General features: G+C 46.0%; 1 protein-coding gene across 1 annotated transcript in view; it reads right to left on the bottom strand.

Annotated features, from left to right (window-relative positions):
- Positions 1-16,118, bottom strand: part of GABBR2 (gamma-aminobutyric acid type B receptor subunit 2) — a 491,662-nt gene extending 475,544 nt beyond the window's left edge. Inside the window, exon 1 of the mRNA XM_063326323.1 lies at positions 15,327-16,118. Within this exon, the coding sequence (XP_063182393.1) occupies positions 15,327-15,641 (315 nt within the window). The 5' untranslated portion in view covers positions 15,642-16,118. The remainder of the gene's footprint in view (positions 1-15,326) is intronic.
- Positions 16,119-18,344: the final 2,226 nt, after the last annotated feature.

Below are 18,344 nucleotides of genomic sequence, written 5' to 3'. Positions count from 1 at the left end.
ACAGAAGACAGTGCAGAAGAACAGAGCAACTCAGCAAGCCATGGCTTTGGGGAACGCTTTCTGGGTACCTCTGAAACCAGAAGAGCCGCAGATGTTTGCCATCCCTCCTAATTCACACGGTCTTTATTCCTGCTTCTAGCACCAGCAGGACACAATTGCACTGCGAGATGCCCACCGCAATCAGACAGCCAACTAACAGCCCGAACCTTTCCAGATACAGCCACATTCCCTGTATTTCAACAGGGCAGAATTTGCCAGGAAGGGATTTGGTCGCAAGCTTTCAAGAGCACAATCACGGAGGAGGCTCAAATGTTACACAACTCTACACCTACGTCCGTTTACCTGCGTGTCGTGGAATGACACCTGGAGTTCATAGTTCTTCAGCATCCACGAATGCTTGTATAAATGTTTCAAGGCCAAATGGACAGCGGGCAACACGCCTGCCGTCAGGTTTCTCCGATCAATCAGGCAGCTGGTGGGCGAGAGCCCGAGAAGAGAGAGGCGGGTGCGATCCCGTTCCTCAGAGCACCTGATGATTAGCAGCACAAACAGCACCAGCGTGTCTAGTTTCCCGTTCCCGAAAACCATCTTTCTTGGTGCTTTTCTCTTTTTTCCTCCCCTTCCCCTGCAGCCCACATCACTGAAGAGCAGGCCTTAGATTCCCCGGTTGCAGCTTTCCTTTGCTTCAGTCAGCTGTGTCCCTCTAAGAAAGGAGCTAATTGTTATTAAAGGATAAAGACCTCTCTACGGCTGGCTTTTCCAATTTGGACAGTAATCCAGCTCACAGCAGTGCTGTGAATCAATACTTCACAAGAATAATCTCTAGGCAAATTGCTCTGCCAAGTCTAATTTTAAACACGTGTCATTTTAAACATTTCCGTGGCAGAAATATTCATCCATAGGTGAAAAATCAATAAACAAACTAGTGTGATCCCTTCAAAAATAGATATTCTAGGGATTGATCGAAGTGGTTGCACACTGAACTCATATTTGCAGCAACCTGTACGAGTTGGGTCAGAAGATTGCTTCAGTTTGTTTTATCTTGCACGGATCACATTTTCAATTGGCTTCATACAGAACAAAGAGAGAACACGCAGTCTTGAGTGTTGATAATATTTTACAGACTTTTAGTGCAAAAGCTGCATCAGCTCGAAGCTGTATATCCTCTGCTTTTCTCTGAAACCCCTTGCTTCCCTTAAAAATCAATGGCAGTTGGGAGCATCTACAGAATTCAGGCCTTTTCCTCCCATGTGCAGTCACGTAACTTCTGACAGGCATCTCACATATTGTCACAGCCAGCTAAGTGATGTCATCAACGCTATTTGCGGTTTTGCAAGTAATATGCCAGGCTACGGAATGGAACGGATGCCGTGTGTGCAGAAATGCAGAGAAAACCAGTAACGCTGGCAAAAAAATCTTCTCCGCTGCAGGATAATACAGGGGACCACCATACCAAAGAAGAACCCGCACTTCTGCTCCCCAGCACTCACCCCTCAGGCAAGCAGCGTCCTCCCTGCCCCTTTGGCGGCAGCAATGCCACTCTGCTCTCCTGTACGCAGCCACCTGGGTGACCCCTTCCCACCATTTAAGCAGCCAGCCCTCCCCACGCACAGAAAGCCCCCCACACCTACGGGATGCTGTCACAGGCAAGGGGGGGACATGCAAAAGCCGTGCCCAAGGACAGGGAGACGAAGAACATCTGGCCTGGGAGACGCTTATTTGCCCAAGAAGAAAAAAGCTCCGGTTTTCAGCGTAGTATCATTATACATGCAGCTGAATAGCAAATTGGTTTGCCCTCTTGTGGAAATTTAAGATTTCAAAAGAAATGCCCTGTGCCAAGCTGGGACGGAAACCCAAAACCTCAAAGGTTTTCATGACTCAATAATCTGAAAGGAAAACAAATGGAAGGGCTCATAGGCAGAAGTTTAATTTGGTATAAATCAAATTTGAAATTATATGTTCAGAGCTTGGCAATTTATTTTGTGAATAGTTGACATTTCAAAACAAAGTATTAGTTTGCTGCAGAAAGTAAGGGTGTTTTTTTTAATTTTAATTTTCGAAACACAGTGTTCCAGGTCAATAAATTATTCTGAAACTGACACGCAACTAAAAGGCTTCTACAGAAAATCTCCAAATAAAGTCTAATTATAAACATTCTAACTTATAATTACAATCTATATATCGCATGACATGAGGGCATGGAAGTAAATAGATAAATAAAAGTAAAAAGAGCAAAATATATTGAATAAAGAAGCAATAAACGTCTGCCTTGGGCCCAGCAAACAGCCCCAAGCAGGAGATACGCTCAATTTATTACTAACTGTCCACAGCGACTCTTCTGCCAACTCGGTTGTGGAACTGGGTGGGCAAGAAAGGAGCCCAATCAATTATTTTTCCTCTCCATGCATTCTTGGACGCAAACACGAGGTGAAACAGAAATACCTGATGCATAACCCTGGCTTTTCTTTGTCGCCATTGCCCACAGTCAGAAAGCAGCAAGGCCTCACAGAGCCCTTCGTGTGGGGAAGGAGATGCTGGTTTTCTTCCTGTACAAGGCTACGCCCAAATCAAATGCAGCAGGGTCAAAATTTATTATGGGAGTTCCCTGGACTGACAAATTCATCATATCAGCTGGGCACCACACTAAGTAGGAAGCACGCTCTGGTAGCACAGTCCAGCATAACAACAATTTAATGCGATGACTTAATGGGTATTTTCTCTTGCTTAGTCTTATGATTCCATAATGTGATTATTTAAAACATATTTTTTAAACATTTTTTAAACCCAGGATGAAGTTCTACCCTGAGCAGAAGGCCACTATAGGCCAAGATGTTGCTTAAATCCCACTTAATACCTTTCTCAGAGGCTTACACAGGATTTTGTTGGTGAATAGTCCTTGGACCAGCTGCCTTTACTAGCATTATTTCAGCATTGACTACACTAAGGGAGAGGAGAGCAAGAAAGCAGGAGGCATTCATGGCTGCCAAACCTCAGCAGCGAAGGTGCTCTCAACTGCTCTTCTTCCTATGCCTAAATCTTTTCACCAACTATGTGGGAACATGGGGCTCCGTGAGTCATAGCTTTGGCTCATATTTAGGTAACAAAAAGAACGTGGTTTGAATATCCAATATGCTCTTCTGCGTTCAAAAAACAAATCTGCCACCACACCTCGTTCAACCTCCGTTGCCTAACCAATGGCTTTAAATTCATGAGAGAGCAATGGTGTCTCAGAGGCTATGAAATCATTTTCAGTACCATATGGACATTTTAAGGACAAACATTTTAGGGAGCATCACCTCATTCTATAGATACGTGACTGGCTTCAACCTAGACCAGCCTTCTTTTTTCTCCTTGTGCTACTTTTGGGTCTCCTCAGCACTGCTGCATTTAACCCATGCCTGGCAAAGGAACAAACAAGACGATGTACTACTGCAGCCTCGCGTTACTTGCTTCCTTAAAATCTGCTTCCTGACAGAAATCTTTCACTATCTAACCAGTCGGTTGTTTCTTACATAGTATTTTTATTGCTAATTAATCCTGTAATAATTGTGTCAAAACATGCCCATATGTTTTCATTTTGACAAAAAAAAAAAATAGCCATGTTTGCCATACATGTGATTGATCATACAGGTATAATTTTTGGGTCTACAATTACAGCTCCTGAGGCTTAATACCTACAAAAGCACATTGTTATGCTCCTGTCACACATTTGAAGATTGAGTCTTTCAACTGAGTTTACTCAACACCCTCAGAATTTACTATCCAAACATATCAATTTTGAAATCTTAAACTGATAAATCAACTCCCTGCATTTTATATGCATTTCTGAAATGCGAAGCTGAATTTCTACAATTACTTGAAATAGTACCAATTTTGAAACTTGATTTCAGTGTCAGAAAATGAAGGCCATTTCATTTTAAACCCTGCTTTCCCCACTATTTTGGAAGGCCCCTACCAAAGGTAATTAATTGTTCTTCAGCACAGTAAGGATCTCTGCAGCTTTTGCAAGAGCTAGCTGAAAGCCTTAGGACAGAGCTGGTGACCAGATGACTCACTGTTGGCATCTCCTTTGTGAGATCTGCACAAACCGAGTAATTTTCAGAGAGGGAAACCGTAGGAGGAAATTGTGCTCCCTCATAGGAGCACAATTCCTGAGAACTTAAAAAAAGAAAAAAAAAAAAACAAACACCTGGCATAATTTATTGCCTATAGCCAATACTTTCCAAAGGCAAAAGGAGAAATCTTTTCTGTGTTGTCCTCCTTACCACATTATCCTCTGCCTTTATAGCATTTTAAATTGAGTTCTCAATCCCCTGATCAGTATTTCTGAACCATGAATCACTTAAAGAGTTATTAGTTCATGTAAAAGGTGACTATATACTGTATTAACTGTGTTAAAGGCGGGCTATATATTTAAGCTATATGTCACCTCACGCCTCCCACACAAAACTTTCCCCCCCTTGAGTAACACCCATTAACATTTATAGGATGTTCTAATCCCAGCCTCAAATGTTAGGTTTTTTTCGAAGTAGGTTATCATTCACCCTTCTTGTCCCATGTGCCTCTGCTCTTGCCGCTTAATCGCTCAGTGTAATTAGACTAGGGAGCACTCACACACCCTAAGAAGCCTTGGTAATGCACTGGAAACCATTATGATTTATTTTGGATGGTAACTCCTGTTCTTACATCAAGACCAAGCCTCTACCTACGCCAAGAACAGCTTCAATATTGATACACTATTATCTGCTCTAGCGTATCCCAGCTTTTTAAGTAGCTGGCTGTTCAGCTAAAATTATTTACCTCCCACAGCCATCACCCAAATGACCAGGCTATCTACTTCCAACTGCTCTACCAAGACTGACAGGATTTGCTTGTAGCTGGTGAGATTCATCTGGAGAAGGCAAATGAAAACTTAACTTATTTTTGACGCAAATCCTAGTGTCTCACTCCTCATATGTAGCCTGAAAAATCTCATCTCTGCTTCCTTTCCCTCTTCCCCAGCGTTGCAGCACAAAGATCAAATTAATTTCCTCCATTCCGAACAGAAGGCTTGAAGAAAAGAGATAAAGTTACTAGTATATACAGCATCAGTGAGATTATTTCTGAAGTAATAGATCAAATTCTAGTGGCAGCACTTTGAGAACGAAGATGACAAACTGCAAAAGATTGAGAAGAAAGCCACAGGAATGCATAAAAAGCTGGGGGGGGGGGGGGGGGAAGCAGCAGCTCACTCTGTCTAGTTCAATGTTCAGAGGCAACTTAATCTGTAACTTGCTCTATAATGGATGAAAAAATGATTTCTAATAATACCAAACTTTCAAACTCATTGGTCAAGGAAAATGCACTTTCTACCCTTCAGTGAACTATCCCCTTTAAATGAAATAACCTTTATAAGTTCAGTTAAAAAGAGCTGTTTGCTGTAACTGCACGAAGGGCTTCTCCTGACATTGCGGTAACACCCCTTGATACCCACCAGTGACATTAATTGTGCCAGCCATATAGACCTGCCTCAAGTAACAAGGTCCAAGGGACACAGTACTCCCACCGAGTCACTCCTTTTGTTTACCTCATACAAGCTGTTATTTTTGCCAAAGTCAAACAGAGCATTTCCAGATATGCGTTAATCACAAAAATGATCATTTTTTAAATGACTGGTTTTTAAAAATACCTGTACCTTGCATACTTCTCAACTACGAGATCTTTGTGATGCAATAATCTAATTGTAAAATATACTTAATTCTGAAAATACTGACACCGATCCTGAAAGGGTCTGTTATCCCAAAGGCTGAACAAAATCAGCATTTTATTCCACCAGGCAATTTGAAACTTTAAAGCAAGTAACTATGAATGCCTTTGTTCTTAATTAAAAGTGGCAATTCTAGGTCTCCTCCTTGTAGAAGCACGTTGCATTTTCATAGGTGGGCTGGCTTTCTAAAATGCTGAGCATTCAGCAATTCCCACCGATGTTGACAGAAAATGCAAATCACTCCGTGCTTTTGGAAAGCAAACCTTCAGTTCAGGGACCTAACTTGAAACTCTTTTTTTTTTTTTTTTTTTTTTTTTTTTTAAAAAAAAAGCAATCTGGAGCTGATACCATTAGCATTCTTCACAGAAAGAAATGAGGAGCGGAGGGGAGCCTGGCTAAGTTTAAAGATGTGGAATGCAAAACTCTCTGTATCGCTTTCTCTATGTAGGGGTAGCTATTCCTATTTCATTTCTTTTACTACATTGCATAAAGTCTTCCTGCCACTGGAACATCCCTCCAGCTTAGATTCTTACCAACAACATGGAATTTGGTCCTGCATAGAATTTTTAGAAAGGGAGAAAGTGGAAGGGAAAAAAAGAGAAAGTTGGGTCTCTGTCCCAGTCAACCTCCTGTAAATAATTAATACGCAGGGCTTCTCCAAATTCACAAGGGAGAGGGGAAATCAAAACCCAAGGTGCTTTTACAGAACTTTGAAATTATATGAAAGATGCCACAGAAATGAAGAGTTTAATATTTTTATACTGTATGGGTATACTAAAATATCTCTTTATGACGCTGTTAAGATACTCAAGAGTGCATGTCTGATAATCACAATGCTTGAAAAATGTTACGTGTTATATTTTGTACCACACCAACTGTTAATCTGTCAAAAACTGTCACTTTATATATAGAGTAAAAATTTTAAAGAAAGGTATCTGTTCTTTGCTAGAAAAACATTAAATTCCCTGTGAAAGCAGGAGCAGTAAACAGTGGAAAGGAAGTTAATTAACATCCCAAAAGGGGCCTCTTACTACTTCTCCCTGGAGGTTTTGGATGTAAAATGGTTACTTAGACACCTATTGTGTGTATGAATCTTCACATAATCCTGTAGTTCAGTGAAGCTGCAGCAGAAGCTGAGGCCCACCATAGGTGACTGGTAAATTAAATTAAATTAGGTAAATTAAAATACATAACTACTTTAAGGAAACAAAAGATTGAACAAATACATTCTTTTAAAGATATATGGCAGTGATTCTTTAATCAAAAAAACTGAGATTCTGGAAATAACCAGGCAGACAGGATGAGCTCCTCTAACAGGGATTGTGGCAAAACAGTCTTACAAAAAAGACGGATATAGAAAAGAAAATGGGGTTCAGCCAAGAATTCAAAAAAAAAAATCCACAGAACTAGCTCCTCAGCGAAGGAGCAGATGAATCCAGCAGACCCAGCTTGCCAAGAAAGAAGCTAACAAGCTTTTCACTTCTGGTCTGGGACATTCTTTAGAAGGCAAGAAGGCTTCTGATTCCAGCGGGATCTAACCCACCCTAGAGCCCTTCATATGAGGCTGGAACCCCTGGACAGCCAGAAAAGAGCCTGAAAGCCTTGATAACCCTGCAGAGCCTGCCTTGCCGGTGATTTCCCAACCCAGTAGCTGGGAAGGCATTGCAGGGAGCGAGCCGCGAGCTGCTGCTCGCCCAGCATCAGCGGTTACAGGGTCAGCAGAGTTTAAGCTGGAAATAGCACTGGACTTTTAGAAGAATTTCAAGCAAGTCACAGGGAAAAGTTTGCCAGAGAGGAGGAGGACGATCTGGGGGGGGATCCTGAATACAAGATCGGAGGGCTTGCTAAAGTACATATTCTAGTTCATAGGGGAGCAGGCAGAAATCCCCAGGTGAAATATACGGCCTATATGGTTAAGAGCTGGATAATCCTAATGGTCCTCTGATCTTAGAACTCATTCATTATTTAAGAGAAGCACCATGGCCATAGTAGGAAACCTAAGTTTTCTAATCCTATCCCTCGAACTCGAGATGTTCACTTTAAAGCAATTAGTCCATTATCTGGGCCTTCATCTCTCAGGAGCCTCAGTAACAACAATTTGGACAGCCCTGCTGAATTAGCCCTCACATTCTGCGCTCTTTGTGACTATTATTTTCAGAGAGAAGGAGGGTATTTGCCTTTAATTTGTTAGCTTTCATTTTCACGTTTGAGAATACTTATTTGGAAAAGACTATGGGTAAAACTGTCAGAACTAAAGGCCGATGATAATGAAAAACTAATGGCACAGAAACTGGCCATCAATCACTGACTTGGCAATGAGGTTATGTGGTTATTCCATCACAGGGAGAAAAAAAAAATGGGGAAAAAAAAGTGCTGCTCAGTCGGTATGTCCCGTTTGCAATTAGCAGGTAGTATCAAGCAGCCCTCAAATTCAGCAGGCCTTACCCACAGCAAAATCGTCTGCAAACAGAGGAATACTTGCCTAGGACAGAAGACTGTCATCCCATACATGTCAGTAGCATGGCAAGGGGAGACACAGCATGACTGAAAACATATTCCAGCTATTCTTAGGGGCACTACCTTCTTTAAGTCAGAGTGATGCTGTGGCTGAACCAGTTTGCTTCAGGAGTCAGGCTACTGGTCCATTAATGCTGGAGCCAGGGGACCACGAAAGCACTGCAAATCTCATTTCTAGCTCAGACAGACCTACAAATCAGAGAATGGTGCATCTGGCTCCTGAAAAGCTTCAGGCTCTGTCACTGATTTAGTTCCAGGATTCCTAGTACAAAAATAAATTAAAAAAAAAATGTGATGTACTGCACTGTACCCTCTCAGTTTGGAATCCCACAGCCTGAAATATATATATGTGTGTGTGTCTGCATGTGTGCATGTGTATATATATGTATCCTGGACTACATGGGGTTGCCACATATCAACATACATCTCCACAGGATTGAATCACACAATTGCTGACTGGCCTCAATGTACCTGTCTGCTAGCCCCAGCTGCTCCAAAAATTATTTGAGCCAAAACAGATCACGAAGGGTTTTCCTCTGTTAACTTCCACCTGATTCCCTGAGCCAGACCTCTGTATGCAATGGTTCAACCCTTCCTAAGTAAAAATATCTGCTTTCCTGTGATCGCAATGGTCTCCACGGGAGTTTCATGGAAAAACTGTTTGGCTCCCAGCTTCTCCAGTTTGCTCAAATGCATTGTTATTCCACCTTATGCCATGAAAATGTCCATAAAGCAATGAAATTGAAAGCAGACAACAAAGCTTGAGACATACACGCATCACAATGCTCAGACAATTTATGTGAGATGGTGTTTTGTTAGCCTTGATGTGCAATGCTAATGTCATCCCAAATAGTTACGTGTATTAAATTAAAACAATAGAAATATTCCATTGACAACTATTTGTGTAAATGCCGCCATGAAATCTCTCGGTTTTAGCTCCTTCCTCTCCTTTTTCCTATCGCAAATATTTTCTTCACAGTTATCACCAGGATATTACAACCCATCTTTTCCACAAACCTGAGTAATTCACTCTGGTTGATAACCGTATCAGAGGATAGGGCCTTCCCCCTCTTTCTTCAAATGTAAATGGAAACTCCTTCCTGGATTTATTCAAAAAAACAACTTTTCCCTGCTGATGGAGCATGTTTGGCATTTGAATCAAAAGACTCCATTACAGTGTGTTTTGCAGTATGTATAGGATAAGTTATACTTGAAATTGCAAGACATATGCCAGAAAATGATACATTGGCTTTAATCTCTTTGCAGAGATATTTAGAGGATATACATTCTGCAGGTCTGGGATCCGCACCCAGAGGAGTGGGTGCAGTGAATACATGATTTCTCTCCTCTCCCCACCCACATCTTAGCATCAGCAGAGAAGCCAGCATAGAATTAACATAAACACTTAACTTTTAGATTATTCCCTCCAAGTTTCCAAAACTCTAGAGCAAAAAGAGGTTATGTTGCAAATGGAGCCATATTATGCAAAAGTCAAAGGGGACATTGACTATTTAAAGAACTATGTCCCTTCCAAGCAGAACATCGCCAGTAGAGTAGACAGTGATCATCATCCATACACGTAGCGTACTGCATTTTAATGCTACACTCTTTGCACATATCAGACAGCACAAGTACTTGGTAATATTTAAAGGTAAGATATTACCCAACTGCTTCAACATAGGCCAGACACGAACTCATCTGACGATACAAGAACAAATGTCTGCCAGTTCAGTCTGCTGTAAACTGGACCCTCTTTTAGACTCTGACATCTCCCGTGTATGCAAGCTGACTGCTGCTCTCAGACGACCACAACACCACCTATCTGTCCCATTTTGAGTACTGCTGTAAAACTGAAAATAAGACTCCAGACAATTTATTCATCAGAGGACTCACAAGCATGTCAGGGCTCACCCCCAGAGTCCCAACTTGGCTTTGGTACACCATATTTATCATGGAATGGTTTGGGTTGGAAGGGACTTTAAAGATCATCTAGTTCCAACCCCCTGCCATGGGCAGGGACACCTCCCACTAGACCAGGCTGCTCAAAGCCCCATCCAGCCTGGCCTTGAACACCTCCAGGGATGGGGCATCCACAACCTCTCTGGGCAACCTGTTCCAGTGCCTCACCGCCCTCATAGTGAAAAATTTCTTCCTGATAGCTAATCTAAATCTATGCTCTTCCAGTTTGAAGCCATTACCCCTCGTCCTGCCACTACATGTCCTTGTAAAAAGTCCCTCTTCAGCAAATCCAGCTGCTGTCAGAGAGACTTCAGTCTATGCCTCCTAAGACAAAGGGTCTAACCTATAAATCGTGTGATTTCTTTCGGGGTGTGGGGGGCCTAGCTCAATTCTCTTAGGGCAGAGTTCAACAGATGGCAACCAGCAGCTGTTTGTCCCTCTCTGAGGACCATCAGGTGCTACTGAACACTGAGCTCCACGCCCCTGGACAGACACCTTATTTTGCACCACTGACACAAACTTGTTCTCCTGTTTCCAGAATATATTCCCCATCCTTAGTAAGAGTAAATGTGACTCCTGCTTCAGCTTGCAGGAACAAGACATGAGTTGACCCTATCATCGACATCATTTATGACTGGACTTTTCTGGAAAAGACATCTTTATCTGGAGGCTGAGGGTCTTTTTTAACTTAGAATAGCTGGTAGGAACGACCCAGACTGGTGCACGACCTGTACAACTTTCTCAGACTTTCAGGGAGGAGGGTTTTACTGAAAATACAGATAAGGTTTTAGTAAAAGAAGAAAATAAAGTGAAGTTCTATTTATAATATACCTAGACTGTAACGTCCTGTCAGATAAATTAGGCAAGGCACTTTCTACTTAATTACAGAATAGCAGTAGGCAAATACGTATTAAATGTCAATAAATTCGCACGTTCCTTCAGATTTTGTGGAGTCCTCTGCATTTTCCAGAGCTCACCCTTCTATGCCAACCTGCTATTTAAAGCTATTAGAGTGTATTATGGCACAAAGATGAGATTATATCAGGATTACCACAAGTTATTTGTAGTAGTTAGAGAAAATGAAATAATCTCATCCCCATAGTACGAATATTCTTCCCTCTTTGTGATAATATACCCCACTTACTTCTGGAAGATTTCTTTTTTTCACCTTGTCAAGACTCACTTTGATCTTCAGAAACAAGTGACAGAATTCTAACTTGCATACACAGCTTTCTTGACTATACGTGTTTAGATTCAAAACAAATTCAGCCTATCTGTGCACCGCTTGCAGCACTGCTCCTACAAGAAATCAGAGAAAATATGCCATATTCGAGGGAAGATGTCCAGATGCAGAAGGGCAGATATCCAACTTCCATTAAAGCCCTTGTCTTCTTCCACTATGCCTCTTCCTCTAGTTTCTGCATGGTCAGTTTTTGCCTGATGCAAATTAAATACTGTTGAAATTGATAATTTTTTCTCCTAGAATGTTTCATTCCTTTATTTTAGGGTTATTCCGCTTTTTTTTTTCCTGTAACAGATGTGTGTCAGGGCGCTTAAGTAGAAATCATCTTTCCTGATTTACATGAAGTTGCAAATTACATCTAGTGTATGTGGAGCTTTTCATTTCATTATTTTGCAAAACATTTCTTTGCATTTTCAACCAATTAAAGTTACAATCACAGGGATGGGAAAAAGAAGAAATATTATATCACAGTTATTGATCCAAAGCCATAAACTATCAAGCGCCCTTAACTTCTAGGACCTGGTCCAAGGGCCATTGGAATCAGTGAATTACTGCCATTAATTTCAATGGGTTTTGGATGAGACTCTTTAGAGATGATCGCTTTATAAATTCTCTAGTTTCTAAAATAGCGTAATTACGAAATTTTGCCTAAGAGTCTCATCTAGAGTTTGCTCCCGCTCTCATTGAAATGAGCAGCACAAATTAAAGTCACTAACTTAGACCAGAGTTCTGCAAACACCTGAGCTTTGTTTTATTCACTCTGCCAACGTAGGAACGTCCAAATAAATAAAGACATGCCCAAGGGGTAGCAAAACAGAGTTCACCAAACTGGATCGCGATCGCACTCCAAACACACTTAACCATCAAAAATACTCAAGACAGAAGCCTGTACATTTTTCTGTACTTGCTGTAACCTGTGGTCATCTTTTGTAACAAAGATGTAATTCACACAATCACAGCTGGTTGAGACATACGCTAAGGATTGTACTTAAGTGCTTAATTCAGTTTAAACGCTTTGAAAAACACTAGGGCTCCTGCTCACTTGCTCAAAGGCTAGCGAGTTCAAGCACTGACAAACAACAGTCTAACTTAGAAGGCACGCTGCAGTTCTTCAAGTGGTTGATCAGAAAGTAAAGGCATTATAATGCTTCATTATACAAATCAGAAACATCAAGCAAACTAAAATATTCAGTTAAATCCTGACAGAAAACTACCTGAATGCATAATAAATTTAAAAAAAAAGAAATCAATTTGTTTATTTTCATTATTATTTTTCATGACTTTTTTTAAAATATTATGCAAGATTGCAACACAAACATCAGATTGCAACAATGGGAGATTTTGGAAAGACGTGAGGGAGAATATATGATTTTCTGAATCACTGCCATACATTTCCTAAGCATTATAAGTACACTACAGTTATTTCTCAAGCTATTCAAAAAATCCCACACGTTCAAGGCTCCACGTTCTCTTTTGAAGAGTCAACAATGTCACAAGTATCACCTGCGAAGCCCTGAGACAGAGAACTACTCCCTGCTCTGTGATTATGCAATGATAAGGATCCAGGCCTTTCAGGCGTATCTATTTATTGGCGACCTCAGAAAACAGGCTGAGGACCAAGTGGGCATGATGAGCCATCTACCCTTCTGCTTACGGTAAGTGCACTGAAGAAATAAGGTAATGTCTGAACCGAGTGAAAAAGTTTGCACTACCATTATGTATTTAATGGCTATTCCAGCCATTAGTCTATTCTGTTTCGGTGCAGTCAATCTAGTGCTCTTCATGAACACTAAGTTATTTACTTGTCACTATTAAGCATGCAATAATGATCCAACCGTACTCCGAATATATACATTCGCCTGACTTAGCATTCCATAACCATCCATTTATTAATTGCTTAAAAGCATTCAAAGCCACACGGCAAGCTGGCAACATGACCCTGATTCTTTTTGTCCCTAGAGTACAAAACAGTAAAAACACAATTTTTAAGAAACTGATACTCATTCCAGAACAAATAGGGCATTTTTTTCCTGAATATTTTAATGCTAACTACCTAGTTCAGAACCCAAAATCTGTATTAAGAACTTCAAAATATTTTGACTGCAATGAAGTGCAGCACCTTATTGATTATGATGTTCCGTATGAAGAAGGAAGATCTTGCCTAGGCTTCTCTACTTCCTATGCATGTGTTATTTTTGTAACAATTTCATCCAAGGGAAGGATTTAAATAGAATAATGTAATGAAAACAGGATTAGGAGAGCTGTGATTTTTTTTCTAACAAGTACCTCACTTTATGAAACAGGTAATGCCATTCAGAAAATCCCCCATAATTCTCTTCATTATGATTGCAGAGTTCCCTGAGATTCATTTTTTTTAAGGAAACAGAACAGGTACTCTATCTAGGCTGAGCTCTCCTGTGTTCCCTTTCAATATCTCAGCCTTGTTCACGCAACGCAACATGATGGCAGCACACTTTCTCCCAAACTACATCTTCAGCAATATTGCCCTCCATGCATTTCTGCCCAGGGATATCTGAACAAAAAAAATCGTATGACAAATACACGTCAATAAAAAGCAGCCACCCTAGAAGAAGAGACTTCTGCAGTAATTTTGGGGACGGAGACACTGTCGCAAAGCGGTCCAGCCCGTCATTCCTGCTTCCCCCCGGACCCGGAGAATCGAAGGGGAGAAGACAGGGGCTTCCTTAAATTACAGCCAGGAAGATTTTCGGTAGTCGCTCGCTTTACCGAGGGTTGTCTTGGAAATGAGCACCCGCCGCTGGCATTACACAAGAAGCGACTGCCATCTTCAGGAAAGCCTCGACACTGGAGCAGCACGTACCCTCCGCAAACACACGCTTATTGAAGTTGTGACCAAAACCAAACGCAGTTGTGGGTAGCTGGTGGTGGGAACCAACTTAACAAAGCCCTCGCCTCGCTCCCTGCCTCTCTCCCGACCAGGTAAAGGTAGGAAGGAAGACGTTTCCCGGCAGGCACATCACGGCGCAGGGCTCCTCTCCCAGCCCAGCCCGCCGGTGCCAGGCAGCGGTCCGGAGCGGGGCACCTCGCAGCCCTCCCGCCGCGCTGCCGGCCGCTCGCCGGGCAGCGGGACCGCAAATTTAACTCTTTCCGAGGAGCGGCTCCGAGCCCCGCCGCCGCCTCCCTCCCGCCCGCCGCGCAGCCCCCGGCCGGGCGCCCAGCCGCTCCCGCCGGAGGAGAAGGAGGGAGGGATGGAGGGAAGGAGACCCGCCGAAACCCTGCCGGAGCCTCCCCGCCTCCTCCTCAAGCTACGGCCCTTCGTGTCCCGGCGCTGCACGGGATAAACGGGGATGGCAGCGTGTGCCCGCTGGCGGGGAGGGGGAGCGAAGTGGCCGGCGAAGTGCATCTGTTGCTGAACGGGGTCGCGGCTGGCGAGAGGGATGCGGCCGCCGCTTCGCTGGGCGAGGGAGGGCCAGCGAGAGGCAGCCTTCCTCCCACCCGTGTACGTGCCCGCCAAGGGCAGCGGATCCCAGCCACAGCCAGCCACCCCCGCCGCCCGGGCCCCCACCCCCGCCGCGTCGGGCAGGGGCTCCCCCGGGAGCGAGCCGCCGGCTGCCGGTGGGGAGCCGCTCCGGATATGCGGGACGAGCCAGGATACGGCCCGCCGGCTCCGCTTCCTCTCCCTCCGCCAGTCCCTTAACATCTACCGGCGGCTTTTGCGGAGCCGGGCGGGCTCGGAGGCGCCGCTCGCGGCCCCCGCCGGCAGCCGCAGCCCCGGCCCGGGCGTCCGCGCTGCCCTTGCGCCCCGCAGCGCCCCGGGACTGGGCGGCGGCGCCTCCCCCCCCTGCGCCCGGGCGGCGCGGGGCCCGCGGCCGTCCCTACCTCCGTGTCGTAGAGCCGCAGGTCCAAGAAATAAGGGTTGAGGAGGGACTCGTTGCGGATCTGATCCATGGCCAGCTGCACGGCGGGCAGCACCCCCCGGCCGATCTTGCTCTTCTGGTCCTCCTCGGACTGGCTGAGAGGCATCAAGCCCATGATGGAGATCGGCGTGGTGGCGTTGGGGGGCAAGCCGGCCGCCCCCCGGGAGCTGCCCCGCGGCCAGCCCCAGCCCGGCGGCGCCCAGCCCAGGCACAGGAGCAGCAGTAGCATGGCAGGGTTGGAGGTGGCAGCGGCCGGTCTCCGCGGAGAGGGATGCATGCTGCTGGATGAGGGGGAGGAGGAGGAGGAGGAGGAGGGCTGAAGGGGTGGGGGGGACGGACAGAGCGGCGGAAGGGAGCCGAGCCCCTCTCAGTCCGGGCGCATCCCCCGGCGGCAGAAGCCAAGGCGGGAGGAAAAGAGCCGCCTCTCTCTGCTTCCCCAGGAGCCTCGGGGTCTCCTCTCTCTTCCCCCCCCCTCCCCTCCCCTGGCAATAATCCTTCTGGCAATGGCGCCTACTCCTTCCCAGGTCTGCCAGCTGCAACCACCAGGAGCAATAAATAAATAAATAACCCCCTCCACCACCACGCACACATAGACACACTCCCCGCTAACCCTCCTCCTCCTCTCTCCTCGGCGGCAAAGGAGCGGGACCTGCCTCTGCCTCCCCAGCCGCTCTCCCCCCTCTCCGCTCAGGGAGGGACAGCACCTCTCAGGCGCGGAGGGGGGGCCCGAGCAGTTCTCATTGAACACCTCCCTCCTTCCCCCCTCCTCCTCCTCCTCCTCCAAAAGAAAAAAAAAAAAAAAAAAAAAAAATAGGATGCTCCGGCAGAAAACGCCGGCGAGGAAAAAAGCCCCCCCTAGAGCCGGGGAGGCGGAGGAGGGGAGCGGTGCTGAGCCGGGGCGGGGGGTGCTACTGCCGCATTCCCCGGGAGTCGGGGCAGCCCCCGCCGCGGGCGGGAGGTGCCGCCTGCGCCCGCCCTTGGCAGAGCCGGCAGAGCCGCCGGGCGGGATGCGCGGCCCCGGGGCCGGGGGCAGAGTGAAGTGTGCGGCGGGGGGGGTTGGGGGGGAGGGGGAAGGTAGAGTGGAGCCGGGCCGAGCTCCCTTCACGGCATCAGCGTTCGGTGCCCGTGGGTCGGGCACCTTCTCCAGGTGGAGCTCCCAAGGCCAGCGCGGATGGCCGGAGGTGCTGCCTGCGGGCGGCGGGTGCCGCACGTCCCCGGGGCCCGCGCCGCCCCCCCCCCCCACGCGTGACCGGGCGCGCACACGCACCCCCCCCCTCCTTCCTCCCTCCCTCCCCCCGCCCCCCCCACACAGACAGACCCACGCACACGGACCCGCTGCCCGGTGCGGGCAGGCAGGCGGGGTTCCCCCCCCCCGCGCACACTCCCCGCCACAGCCCGCCCTCCCCCACGCACCCCGCGGCACACGCAAACACGCTCCCACTCCGGCTCGGCACCTCCGCCAGCCCCGCGCACACGCGCAGCCCGGGCCGTGGCAACTCTGCGGCAAGCAGGAGTTGGGCGTTTTGCAAGAGCAGAAGTCAGGATTATTATTATTTTTTTTTAATCTTGCCCCCCCCCCTCCCCCCCCCCCCCCGCAGAATTGGCGGTTTCTTGGAGCCTGGCACCGCTTGTGGCTACAAAAATAAAATAAAATAAAGCAAAATAAGGCTGCAGCAGGGCTCTGGAGTTCCCCCGTGGGTCGCCACAGCTGTGCGAGTAGCCTGGGGCAGGTGAGCCCTTTCCGCACCTGTTCTCCCAACTGGTTGCCTCGCCATCCCGCCTACTGGCCAAGGGCTTCCCGCCCGGCTCCCAGCGTGTCCCCGCACCCCGGGGAGCACATTCCTGCTGCCCACCCTCCGCCGTGGCTTGCCGAGTCCCTGAGCAGTGGTACAGCCTGGTGAGAAGACCAGGGAGGCGACACCATGTGTTCCACCGCGTGTTGCAAAGGCAGGTGGATCCCACATGGGAGGCGTTACTGGGAAAACGCAAAGCTTTGCTTAACCCTGCCTTAGGCACCTCACTTTTTACACCTCTGCATAATTTTCCTGAAGTCACTCAAAGGCAAACCTTTGAAGATCAACCTAGTACATCTAATTTATGTCGCATATGCGACGGCGGCATCTGTGCAATAAATTGGAAAGAATCTTCAGAGATTAATAAATTCTAAGATCATCATGGTCTGACCTTGAGCTAAAAGGCCTCAACCAGTAATCTCATAACACTCACTGCTTTGCAGCCTTTTCCTCAGAATGACATCCAGCAGCATTGACTTAAAGGCATCAGTAATGAAGAGTCCACCACATCTCTTGATAAATCATTTCAATCATTAATTAGTTTGCTAAGAGGTGTATCTCATACTCAGTAACAATTTGTCTTATACCAGCTTCCAATCACTGGTTCTCATCATGCCTTTCTCAGCTTAAGGGGTGTAGTACCAGTGATCTTCTACCATGCACAAGAGCAAAGATTAATCACTGCATTTTGCTTTTGTAAAATAATTAGACCGACTTTCCCTCACCTCAGGAATCATTTCTGGAGGCATTTCCAAGGCACCTCTCCTTTTTCCCCTTTATGTGGGAATTGTCCCTTCTGACTCTGTGACCCATCAGCACCGGGGCACCAGCAGCAACCTCAGCATCTCCCTCCGCACCAGCCACTTCCGAGGGATGGGCAGGTCTGGAGAGCTAATCCCGATAGGGAAACCAGCCAGTTTGTCGTCCTTGTGGAGCTGCCTTTTTATGGAATAATCTACACCATGCTTTGGATCCATTCTCCCTAAAAGCATGACCTAGTTCTTTGCTCCTGTGCACGTGATCTTGAATTAGGATAAATCAAACTATGTGCTTTTTTTTCTACAAACTTATTAGTAACTTACTTTCCTCCAGAAAGTATCGTGACACCAAGAACAGATCTTCCTAGGATGCCAACAGGAATAGGTGCCATATTGATTTTGTATAATGTTATTTTTAATTGGAATTTC

This window comes from Chroicocephalus ridibundus, chromosome 2 (genome assembly GCF_963924245.1).
Source record: "Chroicocephalus ridibundus chromosome 2, bChrRid1.1, whole genome shotgun sequence".
Lineage (NCBI taxonomy): Eukaryota > Metazoa > Chordata > Aves > Charadriiformes > Laridae > Chroicocephalus > Chroicocephalus ridibundus.
Note: the sequence above shows the minus strand (reverse complement) of the source record. Positions and strands in the feature narration are given on the sequence as shown.